The sequence below is a fragment of the Stegodyphus dumicola genome, chromosome 12 (genome assembly GCF_044657685.1).
Source record: "Stegodyphus dumicola isolate Sdum_Otavi_A_Nest chromosome 12, ASM4465768v1".
Classification (NCBI taxonomy): Eukaryota; Metazoa; Arthropoda; class Arachnida; order Araneae; family Eresidae; genus Stegodyphus; species Stegodyphus dumicola.
In genome coordinates this window covers 14,557,653-14,579,517 of record NC_140779.1, presented here as the reverse complement: position 1 = coordinate 14,579,517, position 21,865 = coordinate 14,557,653, and the positions used below count along the sequence as shown (strand labels likewise).

Genomic DNA, 21,865 nt, shown 5'->3' with positions numbered 1-21,865 from the left:
GCAAAACCTTTACAGAGACATTTCAGTTGCTTAGCCAAGCATACAGGAAGGACTTTCCGAGTTGAATGCAGTGCTATGAGTGGTTTAAGTGTTTCAGACATAGCAGAATGGCAGTTGGTGACGATCCCATTTCTGGATGACCTCCCTCATCAACAGATGATGACCATGTCGAAAGAGTTCATGCTGTGATTCGTGGAAATCGCCGTTTAATTATATGAGAAGCTGCTGACAAAGTGGGCATCATCATAGGATCATGTCATCAAATTTTGAGAGATGTGTTGTGAACGAATGCATGAAATGTGCACTCATGCCACATTTGTTGACTGATGATCAGGAACAGATCTGTTTTGAAATCAGCCAAGAACTGCTTGCCACTGCCAATAACAATAGAAACATTTTAAAGAGCATAATAACAGGCGATAAGATGTGGGTTTATGACTATGATATTGAGAGGAAGGTCCAGTCATCACAGTAGGTAGGCAAAGGGTCTCCTCACTCCCTCCCCCCCAAAAAAAGCACGCATGAATCGGTCAAAGATGAAGGTAATGTTGGCTGTGTTTTTTGACTGCATAGGTACTATCCATCAGGAATTTGTACCACATGGTCAGATGGTAAACAAAATTTTGTTTATTAAACTTTATGGTGGTATTGCACATTTGAGTGTAGCAGGGAATTCTAGCACAGTTGAGGGATGCTGTGCATAGGAAGAGGCCTGAATTGTGGATAAATCACACCTGGATGTGACATCAGGACAATGTGCCGTTCTTTGTCCGCAACTATCTAGCAAAACCTCACACTCCAGTTGGCTCCCAGCCACCATATTCTCCGGACTTATCCCCAGCAGACTTTTCTGTTTCCCAAACTGAAAACCATGTTGAAAAGATGTCATAGCCAAACCATAAACGAGATTCAGGACAATGCGACACATCAAAAGACCTGCGTGCCAATTCCAGGAGGCTTTCCAAAAATAGAAGAAATGATCGAAATGGTGTAGTGCCAGTAGAGGGGACTATTTTGAAGGAGACAGTGGTTAAGAAGTTGTACAATAAGCAATAAAGATGCTATAGGAAATGTTTGGTTTATTTTTTTAACACACCTCATGTGTAAGAAAAGGATTCTAAAGTTTTAGATAAATCCTTACGAGATGAATTTAGCAATGAAAACAAAAGCAGTTGCTGTATGTACTATGGTAGCCTATACATTAAAAGAAATAGTAAAATGATAAAAATTATGCTTTCTGACCAAAGCACTAAAACTGTAGTCTGATTTGAGCATACTTGTCTGAGATGATGATCAACACTGCAATGAGACAAATAAGGCATACATTCTGACTGCTACATTTCACAGGTTGCTGTTTATCATTTGACGCAAGTTTTAATATTTATCTATGAATTGTTTACTGCTGTAATAACTACTTGAAATAGATCACAAATAAGGGAGCACAGCTATACTTATTTTATTATTTATTTATTTATAAATTACTTGATGAGCTGCAAAAAGTCGTCCTTGGAACTTGTTGATTATAGTATAGTTATGAACTTCTCTGTCTTCATATAATGCAACTGGAGTTAAGAAATCTCTAGGGTTAGCCAATCCATTTGCACCTAAAATTAAATCCAGTCTTACAATATTTTCCTAGAAAATAATTATTAAATGGATGAAAGGATAAACAATCTACATACTTTCATAAAGTCTTCTAACATGGCAGATTATGAAACATAATCTGAATATGTACATATAGAAGATGCTATTTATCCTAACTGGTTTTAAAGTTTTAAGTGATTGAATAGCATTTCAAAAATTATTCAGATATTTAAGCTAATGCTAGTTATAGGGTTATAAGTTTAAACATTTAAAAAAATATATACTGTTAAAATTCAAAGAAAATATAGCAGAAAATTAAAAATACTGAAATATCAACTAGACAAATATGTAAAATAAAACACTTAGATATTTCTTGTCACATTATTATTCTCCCCTAAAGGTCCTTCTAATGAATTTTCCCCTTTTTTTCTTCACCCCTTTAAGACAATAAAACAGCTCATTTTAAAATCTCACAAAACATACTTTATCAATGATAACTTATTTTGTAAATTCACTACCAAATTCAATGCTCTCCACCTCAAAATAATATATCTTCATCAAAATTATTGGAATTCATTAATTATTTTAAAGAAAAAAAATGGCTTTATATTTTCTGACATTTATAGGTTTTTTAAATCTGCTTCAACTTCTAAAATATCAAACAAAACTTTACAGGAAAAGTTTTTAATTGCCATCCTACATAAATAATGATGAAATTTAGTTTTGGTTGAATAATTTTTAAATAATGCTGAAATTATTTTATGATATTTGCAAATGTCATATGCATATAGCATCAGTTAATTATCATCACACTCTATTTCAGCTCTTCCTAATAACACACACTTGCCTTCTAAAAATATGAAATTATTTTTAAATGTATTGCTAGAACTGATAAACATTCAGTGAGTACACTGAATTCTCCTCTACCTTCTTTCTCTTTCTGGCAATAATAAAGTATATTCTATGCAATACCAATCTGAAAAATACATATCTAATCTATGGAGTATATACAAGGTGTGGCTATTAATTTCAGGACTGCTCTAATAACACCAGAACAGATGATGTGAAAAACATAACCTTTTAATATGTTTCAAAGTAATCTCCATCCATCGTAACACTTCTGTGCTCGGCTGTATAAGTTGTGGAAACAACTTTTAAAGTCCTCTTTCGGAAGGCTCTTCAATGTCGATGTCACGTTCTTCTTGATGTCTTCAACATCCGCAAAGCGTGTTCCTTTGATCACAGTTTTGAGTTTGGGAATGTTCGATCATACTCTCCTGATTTGATCCCCGCAGACTTCTTTTTGTTTCCCAAACTCAAAATTGTGATCAAAAGAACACACTTTGTGTATGTTGAGGACATCAAGAAGAATGTGACGCCGACATCGAAGAGCCTTCTGAAAGAGGACTTTAAAAATTGTTTCCACAACTTATACAGCTAAGCCCAAAAAAGTGTTACGGCAGATGGGGATTACTTTGAAACATATTAAAAGGTTACTTTTTTCACATCATCTGTTCTGGTTTTATTAGACTAGTCCTGAAAATTAATAGCCACACCTTCTATAAAACTCAATGCATAAAACATGAACTCTAAATCTATGCACTCCAAAACAAATTTCATTTCCATTATTATACTTTATTAGAAGAGAGATTTTTCATTCAAAATAATGCATAACTAATCATTCAATGCCAATCTAATTTTACATTATCAACATCTGACAATGAATGGTAGCTTCCTAATTCCCCCCCCCACACACATTAGAACATACCTTTTTCCAAAACAACAGCATGTATACAGAATGAATGCGGTGAAAGTATTTTCTGTCATACTTGAAAGAAATATTGGGCTAGTTTCTTCAGTTATTCTCATTTCACAGAGTTTTCATTTGGACTGATTATTACTTAAACCATTTTCTAAAACTTCACACTCAAAATAATTAAAATTTACATAAGCTTTGAAAAGAATTCCTGAACTATAACACACTATAACAGTTTTAAGAAACAAAAAACTGTGCCTGATAACTTAAAAGTTAATTTTTCCTTAATCAGGATATTCCTTTCATTCTTCATATGATTCCACACATGTGCAACATGTAATTTTATAGAATTTTCACGTACTAGTCTAACTTCTATGGAGATTATGTATGCACAGAAAATAATTATATTTCTGGTAATTTCCTATTGACACTGAATCCAAATTGTGTACTTTTTTAACTTTACAAAAAGAAATTCTTAATATTCAGAGGATAAACTATTGTGTTGCACTATCTGTCAATGCTGACGCAATAGCAGTTCTTGTCCTTGGAAGTGGATAACTGTTTTACTATAGCCTCTTTCCCTTTTAGGCTGTCGAAGTGCCATACATAAATGAACTGGACTCTGAACTGAAGCAAGTAATAATCTGATCATTAAGATCTGGACCATGTGCTGGATTTGGATCAGTTCAATTCCCTCAAGTTCCTTCTGTTTTTTCTGGATCCTGCAAGTAGTATAAGGATTAGTATTATCCTGCTGTAGAACGTATCTTCTTATTACATTGCTTAGTACTTTTCCTTCAAAACAGCTTCATATTTGCTCTGGTCGTTTAGAGTATAAGACTGCATTAATAAAGCAGTGATTTAAAATAAACTCATAATAAACTGTCCATTCCAAATTCTACCAGATACTGAGCACCTTCTTGTATTCGAAGCATACACATATGGCTACAAATCATACTCATACGTGTATACTATTATCAGAAAAGCAATGGCTAAAACTGGACCAATCTCTTTAGTTCATGCATTTCGTAAAAAAATTTCAGCACACTTCCATTCAGCAACTGTTTGGTTTAGTGCTATTTCATAAGGTACAATTTGATATTTCCCATTGACTTTGCTAAGAATGTGAAAGCAATACAAAATGGTATTTATTCTGTAATATGCACAATCTGCATGATAATGTCCAAAGCTAATTGTTGGAAATGCTTTTATGGGCTGGTGCTCAGCAACAAAACCAATTAAAACTTGGTTGATCATTGAGATTCTTTTCTAAGATTTTCCTTTAAAAATATGTTAAACTATGTTATTGTTACAACTACACTGCTACTTCCTATGTTGTTACTACCACTGTATTTTGTGCATAGCCAGTTTCGTCAATAACATTACCAGTCAGCTCTAAAACTGAAATTTTGTATTTACTAAAAGAAAATTTCCCCTATGTTTTTTAATCCATCTTTCTTTAGCGCTTTTTTTTTTTTTTTTTCCTGTGAAGTCTCTACAAAGAAACTATAGCAACTTGCCATCTATATAAACAAAGTTCCTAATTGCATGGAATGTAAACAAACCAGCTAACATAAGGTTTAACAACACAGTTACGTTTGATTTTAACATCTGAAACATTAACAAAATAAATTTTATAATGCATGTAAAAAAAAAAAAAAAAAAAAATCACATACAGATTTAAAAGACAGAAGATTATACACCAAAAAGTGCAAGTTTAACTAAAATTACAAAAATTTCAAGATTTATGGTTATAGGGATCACTAGGGGAAAGTGCATAAAAATTGTGTAAATTTTATATATTTATTTATTACAATTTCTAAATTATGCATTATGTTTAACGAATTATATACCACATTATAATTTTCTTAAAGTGTCCAAGAACATTATAATGCACAATTATGAATATTATAATCCTTATTTATTATTACAGATTTATGTTTTTTAGTATAAATAAAGCTTCCTAAAGAGAAATTAGGAAGTCTAAAATTATATGAATAATTTTTTCATTTAACAGACAATTCACATTCAGCAAATTCACTAAATGTAAAGAATATATAAAAATTCTTACCAATAGGTCCTAAATAAGGCAAATTGAAATGTGCATCGAAAACTTCTAGAATATATCCTCGACTAGGGCCTTCAACTCCAACATTGAATTTCATTCCTTGCTGTAATTAAAGAATTTTAAGTTTCATTACACAATTTAGAGGCTCTCTCTCTATATATATATATATATATTTTGTATTATTAGCCAGAACTATTATTTTTATGTAGGAGCCAAACAGGTTAAATACAAAGATACCTTTCTGTTTTTAATAACTATCACATTTTATAATTTTACTTCAATTATTGCTTATATTCAAGGTAATGCACAGCTTTCAGCTTCTTTGTTTATATTCAAGGAAATGCACAGTTCTGTGTAGTGTATAATCACATTTTATGTATTATTTTATAATTTCTGTATAGATATAAAAATTTATAATTTCCATTAAAATACATTCATTATGTGTTAATATCATGAAGACATTTTTCATTTTGTCACCTTTTTTCTATAAATCTTCCTCTCAAATCCTTCTAAAGCTTCTGAGGAGCAAAGTCTAAAAATGACTTTACCCTGCAAAAGCAAAATGCTAGAAGACTTTTTTTAATAAAAAATTCAGGAAAAAAAGGGGGGTAAAGTGAATTTTTAATAGAAAACTGACACTCATATGAATATTCTGAAACAAATACATGAAAAAAAAAACTCTTATGAATAAACATAAAAGAAGACAAATGAAATTAATTTTCTAATAATTAAAGTAGCTTTTTGCTTTATTTAAGAATTGCTTTGGAAATTGTACTTTATCATTTATTATCTTATTTATTTTTCAGAATCAAATCATTTTTAAGGTGCCAAAAAAGAAAGTAATGTCACTTTAAAACATGACATAGGAAAATAAAAATATTTTATTTTAATGCTATTTTTTAATGGATTATCATTATTTTAACAATATTTATCAATTTTATAGTGTTTCCTTAAAAAATTATTGAAAAATTCCCAAATCTTCAGATCAAAATTTTGTATAAAAGTTGATCTTGAAACTGGCAATATGTTGATAAGTCATCAAACTTAGCCCTGAATAATAAAAGAAATTGTATCTCAAAAGGGAAAAGGTTGTTTTGATGTAATCTTTATGAACCCTTCATTTTCAAAAAGAAATAATTTTGAAATATTAATGTTTCAATAGAGGCAGATCTTGTGTGCCTAACAATTAGGGCTTCGCACCGTTTATATTAAAAAGTAAGAAAGAATTCAAATGATAACCCACCAAATACATATTTATTTATCAAGGAAGCACCAAAAAATATTTCTAAAAAATGTTACCACTCAAACCGGCAGTCATAAAAAAACAAGACAGAAATGTCAAATGTGTAAAATTAAAGACTTATTTGCCGATTTTGGCCAAAATTAAGGACCAAAAGTCGCTTCTAAGAAACCTAAGGACTTTTAAGTATTTTTAAGAACCATACAAGCCCTGCATACATAATTCATATAATCTGTAATTCTTTTTTCATTGTGAATTTAATATTAAAAAGGCTTCCCACTTCATATTAAGCAAAAAGCTGAGAAGGTTTCTTTTTCATAACAAAATATACTTATGTTAAAAATGCTTTTCACCACCTAATACTTGTTGCCTTATTTCTTTTTATTTATTACAAATTGCACTGATTTTTTTATAAATTTAATATTACAATTTACCTAATTGTAAATTGATAGAACAGATATTTTGTTTTTGAAATGAACTTGCCTCCATTGAACATTATATTGAAATTAATATAGTGTTTCTTACACTTAATTATAACATACATATTCTTCAGTGAATGCTAATATTATCAATAACCTGGAGTTATTAAATACAAATAACAAGATTAAAAAACAAATTATGATTTATAAATAATGTTCTTAATACCAATATAAAATTACCTGCATAACACAAATTTCATTTGGTTCAACGTACATCCGACCAAATTCGGTAGTAACAGTAATTCTTCCTTGTTGTGGCACTACAAAGAAAAAATAATTAGAATTACATTTCTTTCTTTCCACACCAAACTTGAAAAGAATAAGTGATATATCTCTCTGCATGCACTTATACATAAATTTATGTACATGGTTAAAAGTTGTGCTATAAAATAGCTACGATAAAGATAAAAATACATTACCTATTAAAAAGTCTCCATCGGAGTTGTAAAAACACCTGCAAAAGGACAAAAATGAAAACAGTTAAATTGTAAGACATCTGAAATTAGTTTTATTAAAAAAGGTGCAAAATAAAGTAACTACATTCAAAAGTCGTTAATTCGGACACCCATAATCCGGACCTCAAAGCTGAAAACTTTCTGCGCATGCATCGCGTTGACACATGCGCATAGGCGTTTACGCGTGCGCGTAAGACCTTTTACGTCTGCGCATATGCGTGTGCGCAAGTGCAGAATACGTTTTCGCGTGCGCGTTTTATGTATAACGGACGGTATAAGCTAAAATTATCTATTTCAGTTAATGTTGATGATTGCGTTGTTCCTTAATTTTCGAATTGGATCTGGCTTATTATTTTTTGCAGACTGTAAGAACAATACTATAAAAGTAAACTTGAACTTTCGATTATGTCCAATAAAATTTCCGAATCTGGAGCTCCCAAAGGACCGTACAAAACGAAAGTATGTTTCAATGTCCATCAAACAAAAAGTGGAATTGCTGCAAAAAATGGATAAAGACATGAAGAATGTGACAGAGAGGTTAGTGAAAACGAAAAAATTTCAATTGACAAGTTAGTCGGTATTCTAGGCACAGCAATTTACGGGACTTGAACAGCAGAACTTTGTAACTAAACAAGAAATTATGTCTATTTAATAGAATTAAAGAGACAGTATTGTCACATGAAACGAAGCAACTTAAACAACTTACATTGAAAGAAAAGTTTAATAAAGTAAACAAATAAATATTAAGCTTTTTTTTTTTTTTTTGTAAATTTTGATACCCTTTAGATCATAATTGTTCTTTATTTCATAAATTAAGGTTTCATATTTTTAATTTTAGAATTTCTGCATGCCATCTTACGAGATTTAAATTGATGATCTATAATCCGGAATCACCGAAGTCCCGACGAGTCCGGATTAATGACTTTTGACTGTATACTATATTGTGAAAATATATGAAGTAATTCCTGAACTTTGAAACCCAGTGTCCCAGATACCATGGATATGCTACTAGTGTATTCTTTAGCATAAAGAATAATTTAGTACCAGAATAAATCATCATGATTTGACTGGACAGACTCAAATCATGATGACTAGTTTTGATAGTAAATTATTCTTCATACTAGAGAATATGACTGTCACACTTACTGTTTTTGCAGAAGGCCACATCAATCTCATCAAATGAATTTTGAGTTCTTTTTAATTTTTTGATCGTCTATTTCAAAAGCACTTTTAAGATACTAACTGAAGATATTTACAATTTTATATTTATCACTGGAAAATTTAGCATCTTTCTGCACCAATGATATATTTCTAGCAGTAATTCAGCCAGGAAGTGACAAATCACATTGATGCAAATACTTCCTAATTATTAGTTTTAAGGGTAAATTTATTCTTATTTATGTAAGTTTTATTTATCTATCTATATACAGATAAGTAAAATATATTTTTGAATGTACCTTTATTTACCAGGTTTCCTCTTTTATGGTCAAAATTTAAAAGAAAATTTTGCCAAGCATTAGCAAAGTTTTCCAAAAATAACATACCAATGAAGTACTTTGAGATCATAAAAGTATTCCCCACCCCCTCAAAAAAGTGGAAATACTTTTTATTACTTAGATGACAAACAATTAAGGACAAGCACTTTTTAAATAAGAGTATCAAACTACACAAATACAGAGCTGATTAAATACATAAATAGAAAATTATTTAGATATGATGAAATCTTAATATTAAAAAAATAGTGACACAAAATGGTATAACATAAGTGAAACATGTGTTAAAAATATTTCTTTTTCAAATGTGATTGTAAAAAATGATGAAAAGAAAAATGTGTCTAAACTGCTTGCCAAATGTGAAACAAAATTTTAATGCCATCTATTGATGGGAAAGGAATGAGAAGCAAATGAGAATTGAATTCTTTAAGTAAATTAAATACAGTTAGAAACTGGATTATTAACTAAAACAATTACAAGCACTTTTTAAATACTTTTTGCATCAGAGAATTAAAGTGGAGTTTTCTAACCAGTAAGGATGGGTAATGGAGATTAATGCATTTTTTCCTTCTCTTAGATGCAAGTTTTATGCTTTTTTGTTTGGAATTTCAGAGCTTGCCTTGTTTTTAACTGAAGTATATTAAGCCACACTTGCAAAGAATACTATAGATCAGTTTCTTAAACTGTGAGTCGCAGGACCTGCAGCAGAGGGATGCCAAAAATTTTAGCAATTTTGATATTTCTTTAACTTATTATAATAATTTTACAATTACCAAATATTTTAACACAATGTATCTGAAAATAGATAAAGGTAAGACAATACAGACAAAGAAAAACAAAAATGTTTTGATGCATTCTTTTTATAATATAAACGTTCATTTTACTTGCTTTGCATTTTGTCTGTTACTTATTTAAAATTTTCACATTGTTCTTTGTCTTAAAATTAGAAATTAAATTGACCTAAAATTGCAATAGTATATTACAATAAAATTGAAAAAATTGACAGTTTTACTCAGGCAGTCAGGATTGTGCAATGCTTATAGGGTCCTAGAAAATTTTCGTAAATACGAGGGCTGTCTGAAAAGTTTCGACCTCAATATGTACATGGCAACACAAATCAACTGAAATGGAGGGAGAATTTGCTTGGGCATCACCTGATAACTACCAATCAAAATTTCAGCTATTTTGAATGCAACGTTTACAATTACTTTTGTGAGTTAATGTGACCATTTTTGGAAAAAATCAAGTATTGTGTTGTCATTAGATACCTGTTTTTGGAAGGTCATACACCTACTCAGATTAAAGAGGAGTTGGATACAGTGTACATGGACTCTGTACCATCATTTACTACTGTGAAATTTTGGGCAGCTAAATTTAAGTGTGGACGTACCAACTTGGATGACGATGAATGTTCAGCACAGCCAAAAACAGAAATCACTGAAGAAAACATCGCTAAAATCCACCAAATGGTGCTGACGACCATTGAATCTAGGTTAGAGAAATAGCAAAGGCTATTAGCATGTCCAAAGAATGTGTTTGCCACATACTTAACAAAGATTTAAATATGTGCAAGCTGGCTGCACGTTAGGTGCCGCATTTGCTCACTTTGGACCAAAAACGTGTCCGAATGAACATTTGCATCATTCTGTTGGCGCAACAAATTGGAGAACTTCTGATTATTAATCATTGTAGATAAAACATGGATTCATCATTACAGTCCAGGGAAAAAAAACAATTCAAAACAGTGGACTGCATAGAGAGAATCGGCTCCAAAAATGGCGAAAATTGTTCCTTCTGCTGGGCAAAAGATGGCAACAGTTTTCTGGGACAGCCATGGGATTGTATCAATAGATTGTCTTGAAAAGCGAAAGCCATTACCGGAGCATACTACACAATGTTACTTGAAAAGCTTTAGACAGAAATTATGGTAAAAAGGCCACATTTGGAAAAGAAAAAAAAATTTTGTTTCACCAATTTTTTGTTTCTGTCTCACACCTCAGTGGATAGCAAAAATCCATGACTTATGATTTGAACTGCTTGACCAACCGCCATATTCACCAGACCCGGCACCAAGTGACTTTTTTGTTCCCTAAGCTAAAAGAAGCAATGGAGGATAAAGATTTTTGTCAAATGAGGAGACATTACAGAGAAAGATTCCACATATTATTTGGGCGTTAAAAGGATGGGAGAATTGCTGGAAGAAATGCATAGACTTACAAGGAGACTATGTAAAAAAATAAAGGTAACTTTGGAGGAAAAAAAATCTTTTTTCTTTGTTAGGTTGGAAACTTTTCAGATAGCCTATGTATTATGGGGGTCCTGGGGTCACAAAAAAAAAAAAATCTCGGTGATAAAAAGGGGTCATGACTGAAAAAAGTTTAAGAAGCCCTGCTAGAGATAACCAGGAAATTACATCTGGAAAGAGCTGAACTGTGAACTTCATTTGCAGAAGAAAAAAGACACAAAATGTTAAACCAAGGTAAATTATATAAGTTTTTATAACTAATGAAAGAACGATCCAAATAATCTCTAAATTTTTGTAAGAGTTAGAATAAAAGTATATTTCTGAATGTTTATAGGATTTATGTGCTTATGGGATTTACATATCTGTTTGGCATCTTAAAAAGATGTGGTAGATCATAGGAAACCAGTTACACTATTGATGCTTTGTGAAGAAACTAAAGTAAAAAAGCATTTGCAAAATTTAATGCACTGGCCAACATTTCTCAAGCAATAGCTTGTCATAGTTAGAAGCATCTAAACACTTATAGGAACTAGAGGATGGATACTTGCTCTAATTACAGACATCAGAAATGCTTTAAATGCACCCTTGATGCCTATATAAATTTAGTGTTACACTCTGTATGCTAATTTTTCTTTTGTTGAAATACTGTTATTGAACTGTCAAAGGATCCTTTTGAATATTGAAAAGCACATTAAAAGGAATATGGAACGTAAATCGTTTCACTGACTGTGCAATAAGGATCTAAGTTCCAAATCGATGTAATTAGAGGCACTTAAAACAGACTATATATTTAATGCATCCTTGAAAATTCCAGATGTGTCTGCTTGCAATGTAATGTGTTGAAAGAAAAGAAATTAAATTTGGCTGATTCACATTTTGGCAACTGTCAGACTAAAATTCTAATAGGATATGATTCATTCTTGGACACAGCTTATAATGAGAGTCAAATGAAAACATTAATATGATTAATTCTTGTTTTGGTTGGTTCCTGGCAGCAGCGGAAGAAAGTAATAAGTTAGCTGATAATTATGAAAATGTATGTTTAGTCATGGATTCTTCTACCATTTTGGCAGAAATTTTAGTCAGAAAAAACAAAACTTCCCTGAAAAGGATAATCAATTGATTGAAAACTCTCTGGAATTTAATGGAGAAAGAAATGCTTACAGATTTGTGCGGAAAGAAAACACAGGATCTGCAACTGGACTAAACTCTAATTATGAGGCTGCAAAAAATGCATTTTTATTCTCAAAGCCACAAACTATATAAAAATCATAAAATTTACAATTAATATGAACAAATTATATTAGATAATTAAAATTCAGATTATGAAGATAAATGATGATAAAAATTCAAGATATTAAATGCCCAAAGAGTTGCAATTAGCTAAGCATGTAAGATGTGGATGGTCAATATAACTTAATAATATATCCTCAGTTATTTAATTATTGTTAAAACTTTTCCAAATTAATTTTCTGGGAACATTCTTGCACCATTAGCCATACTGATTCATCACATACAATACATGAATTTTTTTTTATCTCTATTTAATGAAGCAGTTGATATAGTACAAAGTCTGCAATCTGGACGTCCATAATCAGGAATGATCTATAATCTGGACCTCAAAGCTGCAAACTTTATGCGCATGCGTAAACGCATAATGCGTTTACGCATGCGCATAAAGTTTTAATGTATAACGGATGGTATAAGCTAGGCCAAAATTATCTAAGGCATTTCAGATAATGTTGCAGATTGCGCTGTTCCTTAATCTTCTGATTGGATCCAGCTTATTATTTTTTGCAGACTGTTAGAAGAATTTTATAAAGCTTGAATTTTCGATTATGTCAAAAAGAGTTTCCAATTCTGGAGCTGCCAAGGGATCTACAAAGCGAAAGCATGTTTCGATGTCCATTAAACAAAAACTGAAATTGCTGCAAAAAATGGATAAAGGCCTATCTGTCTCAAAATTATGCCAGAAGTATGGCATTGAAAAGTACACTATATATGACACAAGAAAAAGGAACTTTTTGTGGAAGCATCTTAAACAACTTACGTTGAAATAAATGTTTAATAAAGTAAACAAATAAATATTAAGCATTTTTTTGTAAATTTTGATACCCTTTAGATCATAATTGTTCTTTATTTCATAAATTACGATTTCGTATTTTTAATTGCATAATTTCTGCATGCCATCTTACTAGATTTAAATTGATGATCTATAATCCAGAAAAACTCCTAATCGGAATCGCCGAAGTTCCGACGAGTCCGGATTACGGACTTTGTACTGTATAGGTTTAGACTTTGATCACTTTGATATATTCTAAGAAAAAAGTTTTATTTCATAATTTTTTAAGGGATTCATCACAGTTTTAGCAATTTCTCTAGATTCCACTTCACTTCTCAAAAAGTGATAATTTCAAAATAACAGTTCATTTCCTTACTTTTTCCTACTGTAAAAATCTAAACTCAAATCTTGTAACAACTTCAATGACACTGAATTTGATATATCTACAAAAAACCTCTATTACATTTAATGATTGTAAGTTTCTTATATTAATTTTTGTTTCATCATACAATTTACATAAACTTTTAAATAAAGACTTTCCACAGATTCCAAGTTCTACTCTATCTTTGTTTTAAAAGTTCAAGACAAGAGTCATAATTTTTCCTTATTTACAGTCATGTGCAAAAGTTTAAGACCACAGATGGAAAAATCAGATTTATTAGAATTCCGCAACAAAAACATGTTATAAATGAAAAAAATAGACCTACAAGGTTATTGAAATATAGTCAGTATTTTATCGGACCTCCTTTATTTTTTATCACTGCTGCAATAATTTTAGGCATGCTATGAACAAGAGACTAGCCATAAGCTTAAGAAATCTCTGTACACCACACATACTTTATTGCTTCAACAAGTTCTGTAGTGCTGGATTTGATAGCTTCTTCGTCACTTTATTTTTCACAATACACCACAGATTCTCTATGAGATTCAAATCTGGTGTTACCTGGCCAATCAAGCACTTGGATTTGAGTAGCCCTCAGATAATCCTTAACATTCTTCGCCCTGTGACACGGAGCCCCATCATGCATGAAAATTGAACATCTGTGAAAATCCAATTGAAGCTTCAATTTGCCACGTAACAAATTAAGATGCCAACTGCTGTTTATTGTGGTGTTAGGTAGCAGGAAATATACAACAGTAGTACCAGACGAAGACATTGCATCCCATATCATCAGGCTTGGAGGATGTTTCACTGTTGGAATTGTATATCTGTCATCATATCTTTTTCCAAATGGGTGGTGAATACGTTTAGCTCGTGCAGAAAATTACTGCACACTTGACTCATTGGAAAATAGCTACTCTATTGTTGTTCAGTCCAATTCTGATATTGTCTGGCGAAAGTCAGTTCTTCATTTTTCATGCTTTGAATAAGTCGAGGTTTCCTTGCAAGTTGATACGAAAATAAAACATAATCTTTAGTCAAACATTTTGAAAAAGTACTCGAACTGACGATGGTACCCTTTGCAGCCAGAGCAGCTCTAATTTTATTGCAGGAGTTGTTAGACATCGAGTGATCATCCTTCTGATCACACGATCATCACGTGCACAAATTTTTCTTGGACGACCGCTTCTCTTAAGATCCGTATAATTTCTTGAAATTTTGAATTTACTGATAGATTGACACATGCCTGTCTTGCCGACGTTTACCTTCAATCTTATTTCATGTTCAGAAAAGCCAGCTTCAACCAGGGCCACTATTTTTGCCTGTTTTTCAACAGTAAGTGAAGGTTTTTTTACCATTTAAAAAAATTATACAACAGTACACAAATTCCAATAACGAACTACTGAAAAACGAGACCATGTTATATTTACAGCAGTAAAAATCGTTTGGTGCAACCAGCGCATGAGATAACGCAATCACGAGCGAAAATGGTGCAATCTGTTCAAATATAGGAAAACGGCTACTGATGCTAAAAATTTTGCACGTGACTGTAATTCAAAACCAGCAACATTAAACACAGTGCCAGGAAAAAAGAGATTTTAAAAACTGGGATTTTTCAGTTTTTGTGAGAGAATTATCTAAACCAACTACATTATCAAAACAATTTTAAAATTCTATAAAATTACTAAATCGCAAAACTTACAACTTTGGTAACTTTACAGTCATAACATTGTTTTCAAAAGTACCAGATATATTAAGAACTGAAGAAGGCCACTGACAATTTTCTGCTCTTAACTCTTTGATTTAATATTAGCAGACAAAATTTTGTCATCATATTCTTCCAAACCTTTTAACTTACTTTTTTTACAGATCATAAATGAGTGCTATGGGTAAAAAATTCATAGCTTTTCAAATCTTTAAATCCTAACTTCTGAAAATATGTTCTTTTCATTTCTAGAAGTCTCAGTCACTCTGATAATGAATTTAAATCTTTGACAGCTTCATTAAGCCCATGGGTTTTTTTAGCAACTTTAGTTAACACTGGTATGAATGTTACTTCTCTTTTTAACTATTTTTAAAAGTTTAGCAGTATTAATTCAGAATTTGTAAGACATTCCCTCCACAGTCTTGAATAAAAAAATTTAGAAATTATCCAACATTTATCCTTCGCAACATTCATGATGCACGAAAAATTCCCCATGTAACACAATAAAATTTATTTATAATAAATAAAATTATAATTGAACGATTAAGGATATATTATTAGGCTGTTTTGGCTTTCCACATCTCATATGCTTAGCATCTTGCCTAGCCGCTATCAGAGCAAAGCCCTCTAGCCAAATGGCATGGGAAATATGTAACAGAAGATGAATACTCACTTGTCTTCCATGGACACATTACAAACGTATATGTGAATTGCAACTCCATGCCTTATTTTGGGATCACCAGCTCCACAAACTGTTTTTATGCCCTAGAATTATCAGGGATATATATCAACAAAAATAACACTATTTAATACTTTACAAAGTATATAAAGGTAGAATGTAACATAGGGGAAAAAGTATCCAATTTAAGTAAGATAAACTATTTCAGAGATGTAATAAAATAATTATAAATGAAATTCTAAGAAAAAATTTTTTTTAAAAAGAGAAAGAGAGAAAAATCTTAATTAAATTACCTCTACAAAGTCAACTTGTTCCAACTCTCGTTCAGGAATGTCAAATGGTTTCCACCGCATCTATTAGAAAAAATATGATTAGATTTCATCAAAATTATTTATGGCCCAAAAAATGAAACTATGTTTCGATAAATGTTCTTTTTCAAAGAGTAACAAAAAACAAACAACTCACTTGATTGGGATTAGGGTCATTTTCATTCCAGTCATGAGTCAAATCACCACAGTTGAGAGGTTTAAAAGGCAAATGGACTACTGATGGCCTTATTCGATAAAACCATCTACAAAGTAATAAAAAGTACCATCAAAGGGGAAGAGGAGATAAGGTTTTAAAAGCATATAAACTCACTTTTAAAGTACTCAAAAACTAAATCAAACTTTAAAAACATAAAACACCCTGCTCAATACATTCTCATATAACCATCTTTTAAGATTATTTACTATAACAGAAACATGGAAGAGAAAGAAAATATTTTAACTTTGGGAGCCTAGAGTTTTAAATCAGATAAAATTCAATTTGAACTGCTTAAGCTCTAGACAGAAGCTCTAAATATACCAAGTGATTCAGCATAATTTCCTTTTCATTACAGAGAAAAGCTAGATTTGTCTTTTGAAGATCAAATTTTAATACTTTTAAAAACTGCCCATGTTTTGTTTAGCTTTAAAATAATAATTTATTTCAGATTCATTGTTCTTTTAAGAAACAGATACAGGTTTCTTTCCTTCTGGCACTAAAGTTTTCCCTTTGATGATACATTCTGGTAAAGAGATAAATATCTGTACCAGTTTTTTCAACTTTAATTTTATTATTTCCTTACATTTACTTTTTTTTAAATAAATAATGTTATTTCTTAAATGAAATAATTTATTTCCAAGATCTATGACTTCGCAATACATTTCCAGTATAAGCATAAACTTGTATAAAAGCTCATAAAATTGTTTGAGGTTAATACCAAATAGAAATAAAATCAGGCATAGATGCTTTTCTATTTTATTCAAAATTTACATCAATCTAAGATTATTCTTTTTGAATAATTTAAAATTTTACATTGGTGTGCTTCTCTTCCAGTTAGATATTTTTGCCATTACTTGGCATTTTCACAAAGTTTCTAGTTATTTCATAGTATATCTCCTTAAACCAATTTATTTGGGATGGGGGAAAAAGTTTGAATGAACTTTCTGGGGGATTAAATTTAAAATGCTTGAGGATCTCTGTGCTAAATAATGTTTCCATTAATCCTATTGTTTACTCATTGTTCTGAAAATTATTTAAATATCCACAATGCCTCTAAAATGCAGAACTATGTCACTCCTATATTAGTTTTCTAGTTTTCTAAATTTTGTGTAAGCTGAATTAAAGATTTGAATTCCTACTTAAATTCAACGAAACCAATTAATGAAATTCAGTAAAACTGAATTATCAATTCACTGAAACTTAAATTTAGCACTGAGATAATAAATACTCAAACAATACTTCAATGCTGAATTCTTCTGTAAGATAATATATAAAACTAAGTAAACTTTACAAATGAAGTAATTATACATTTGAGTTGATTGGGGGGACTGATCTGTCTTTGTATGTGTTTATTATGTAATATTTTTTAGTAGTTTTATTTATTTGCAATGGCAATATTTTACGTTGCTGTAAATATTAAAAAAAAAAAAAAAAAAAAAAATTACTGCAAATAAAAAAAAAATTAACTTATTTGGATTATCATTTTACAGTGATTGTATTCATTCTTGGGAAGATGCTGAATTTTTTCATTCCATTTATATTTCACCTCATGCATTAATTGATTTAATCCTCATTTGATAATTTAATATCTTAAAATTTCCGGTTAATACCCCATAATTTACTTTCCATTAAAAATAATTTGCCGTTACTGAGGTTTGTTAGCTTATGTTGTTCTGAAAGTTTTCTCTACATCTTTTTTATAAGTTTTGATATTTTCTCTTTTCTTTATTATTTCATGCCTTTAAAATTTGCTACTCTTTTCCCAACTGTTTTATTTAATAAGCCAACAAAAAATTAAGTTATGCTTAAAGTATAGGAAATTTTTTAACCATTTCAATTCTTTCCTTAAATGAAAACAATAAAATACAGATGGAGGACAAAATAATACGAACATCTGTGAAATAATGGAAAATCTTTATTAATAGGACCATACTTTGACTGAAGTACAGATTGAATGCGATGTGGGATAGATGCATAAAGGTCATGGACAATATTTAAAGGAATATTAAGCGATTCCTCCTGCAGAGTGGTCTCTAATTACGAAAGTCCAGATGGAGGTGGAAATCGGGAACGAAGTTAGGACTCCAAATATGTTCAATAATATTCAAGTCCGGAGACTGAGGGAGCCAAGTGAGATGTTCAATTGCATCGCATGCTCTTCGAACCATTCTTGAATACACCCAGCAGTGTGCATGGGTGCGTTGTCGTCTTGAAAAAGTGGTCGCTTCCCAGGGAATACACTCTGGACAAAAGGAGGACATGATCTCCTAGAATGCTTAGATAGTGACTAGATGTGATCCTCCCATGCAGAATAACAAGTGGCCCAAGACCACGCCAAGATATCGCACCCCATACCATTATGGCGCACCAACTGTGAAGCATGGTGTGCCACCCCCATGCTTCACAGTTGGCAAGAAGCAGTCAGGATGAAATGCTTCTTTGGGCGTTCTCCAGACATAAACGCATCCGGTTGTCTGAAATGGGGTGAATGACGCTTCATCTGACCATATTACTTGTTGCCATTGCTGTGGGGACCAGCCTTTGTGATCTTGCACAACTGGCGTCTCTTGATAGTTGCTCTCACCAAGGGTTTACGAACTGCCACTCTGCCATAAATGTTTGCAGCATGAAATTCCATTTTGACATTTTTTGTTAAAATGGGGTCCTGGAGATGACTGTTCATTTTGGATGCTATCTCGGATAACGATCACTTGTGCTTTCGGGCTACTATGCGCTTCAAGAACCATCTATCCCTATCAGCCAGCTTTGACTTTTGACCACTGTTGTGCTTTGAAGTCATCTTACCCTCTTTCGTGTATGTACGCTGTCATAACAGCTGATACCGTATACCTTGCACACCCCACAAGGTTTGCTGTTTCCGTAACCGATGCTCCACTTAAATGCACTTCAACTATCATTCCTCTCTGGAACTCTGACAGGTCTGACTTTTCAATTTCTCACAGACAGTTCAATCGAAGCATGCAATGCAGGTGACTGCTGTTGAGAGACTGATACCTTCCTCTTCAAGCTCAACTGGGTGGCAGAACTTTTGTTGCAGGTAGCACGGCTGTACTGCAGGTGTGAAATACGTCATGCTTTTTCACAGGTGCTCGCATTATTTTGTCCTCCATCTGTATTTCCTTTCAAATTTATATGAGCTAAATGTAACAGTAAATCTTTTTCAAGCTATCTCTTTTGTGTTACATTATAAGAGACACACATAAATGTTATGTGAAATTCAATAAGCATTATCACATTCACCTAAAAATTGCCAATTTGAATAGAGTAACTATTCCTATAGAACTAAAATTGCTTGTAAATGCTATAAAAATGGTTCTTAATTTTTTAAGTAAAAAAAGCGTTTCTGAAGAAGAGGAAAGATTTTGAATAAAATTTTAAACACCCATGAAATCAGAAAAATGTTTATTATCTAAACTAATCTAAGCTTGTTATTCTGCTTAATTTTACACTAGATTACATGATACTGATCAGAAAAGACAGAAATAATTTCGAGTAATGATTGTTCCTTGCAGTCTCCCAAAAGATGATGAATGATTTCAGATTACATATTTTATTTATAATAGAGACAATTCAATTCAAATTTTTTTAATGTGAAAGGATATGGATTTTTTTAATTGAAATTTACATTCCATTACATATATGAGAAGTGAAACATAATTTTAAATAAATTTCAAACTTATACAATCAGGGGCAGAATAAGATTTTCACAGACTCTAAAAAAATTCTTGAAAAATTTGGTGCCGTCACGTATATTTACAATATAACACCTGTTTTTTTTTCCTGCATTCTTTTTCTCTAGGTTTTGATTTAGCTGCACCAAAATATTCCAAGAAATTTTTATGGTGCTCCATTTCATTGAGACCCTCACAAAGCAAGTGAATTTCTCCAATAAAATCAAACATATTTTGGCAAAAATTAATTAATTTTTTATTTGCAGTACATTTCTTAAAAAATATTTACAGCAATATGAATGTTGCAACTTCAAGTAACTAAAAAACTATTATTAAGATACTTTAAAATAAACACAAGCCGGGGGGGGGAGAGGAAGGAAAAAAGGAATACAAGATCAGGTTTTGTATGGCCGCCCTCTTATTTTCCTTAGCTTTTATATATTCTCTAACAGAAAAATTTAGTACTGAAAAAATGCAATTGTATTCATTATTTTAATACTGAATTAAAGTTTTATTGAATTCATTATTCAGTATTACGAATTTGATTAATCCATTTCATTGAAATTAAGTAAGAATTCATATTTTTAATTCAGTTCACACAAAATTAAGAAAACTACAAAAGCAGTCCAATGTGAACATATTTTTGCATTTTAGGCAGAATCATGGATATTTTAAACAGTTTTCAAAAGAATTAATGATTAATGGAAACATTATCTAGCACACAGATTTTCAAGCTTTTTTTACCTTAACCCCCTTTCCCAATTTCAAATACATCAGAATGTTCATTCAAACTTTTTTAAAGTTTTTCTTATCCCTTCCATTTTTTCAATAGAAAATAAAAGCAGGAACAACCTTCAGCTTTCTTCTAATTACATATCTATAACCACGTCTATATATCTATGTTTATATGTCTTTATTTAAATATAAATAAAGTGACAAATCTTTACAACTTTTTATGTTGTTTAAGCTTTTAAAAGTCAAATCTCAGTAATCCAGTCATTAATGATTTTGATTCCCCCTGTATGTACACATTGAAATATTAATTTCAAGCATCAATAACTCAAATTACAAAGCTTATTGTCAGGGAAAGTGTAAAAGTTATATTGTAAACTATGAAACAAAAACTTCGTAAAATGTTAAGCCTACAGTAACAAGAAAGAAAATTACAGACTTACTAAGAGATTCATATAAACAACGAAATATTCTAAATACAACAGAAAATTAAAATGGGATTGCTATAAAAGCAAATAATACATTTATTCTTTCAATTTTTTTTTAGTTCATTTACTAAATTAATTAAATCAGTTGCAGTTGATATGTAAAATTGTCACTTAAATATGAAATATACTTTATGGCTTTGCAAGTTAACAAAATTATGCCACTTGCCATTATAACTTACGTTCTTCTGTTGAATTCCCGAGGAGCTGTGAAAGCAGTACCAGAGAGTTGTTCTGCATATAAACCATATGGACAAACTTGAGGATTATTCTGAAAGAAACA

The 21,865-nt window shown here is 31.2% G+C and overlaps 1 protein-coding gene across 3 annotated transcripts in view; it reads right to left on the bottom strand.

Moving 5' to 3' along the window:
- hgo (homogentisate 1,2-dioxygenase) overlaps positions 1 to 21,865 on the bottom strand; it is a 79,852-nt gene that overhangs the window by 24,964 nt on the left and 33,023 nt on the right. For all 3 annotated transcript variants that reach the window (XM_085827488.1, XM_085827487.1, XM_085827489.1), the window contains 8 exons: positions 21,765 to 21,853; positions 16,614 to 16,719; positions 16,442 to 16,501; positions 16,143 to 16,234; positions 7,547 to 7,581; positions 7,308 to 7,387; positions 5,412 to 5,511; positions 1,483 to 1,604 (listed from right to left, as the gene is read on the bottom strand). In XM_085827488.1, coding sequence (XP_085683614.1) covers positions 1,483 to 1,604; positions 5,412 to 5,511; positions 7,308 to 7,387; positions 7,547 to 7,581; positions 16,143 to 16,234; positions 16,442 to 16,501; positions 16,614 to 16,719; positions 21,765 to 21,853 — 684 coding nt within the window. The remainder of the gene's footprint in view (positions 1 to 1,482; positions 1,605 to 5,411; positions 5,512 to 7,307; positions 7,388 to 7,546; positions 7,582 to 16,142; positions 16,235 to 16,441; positions 16,502 to 16,613; positions 16,720 to 21,764; positions 21,854 to 21,865) is intronic.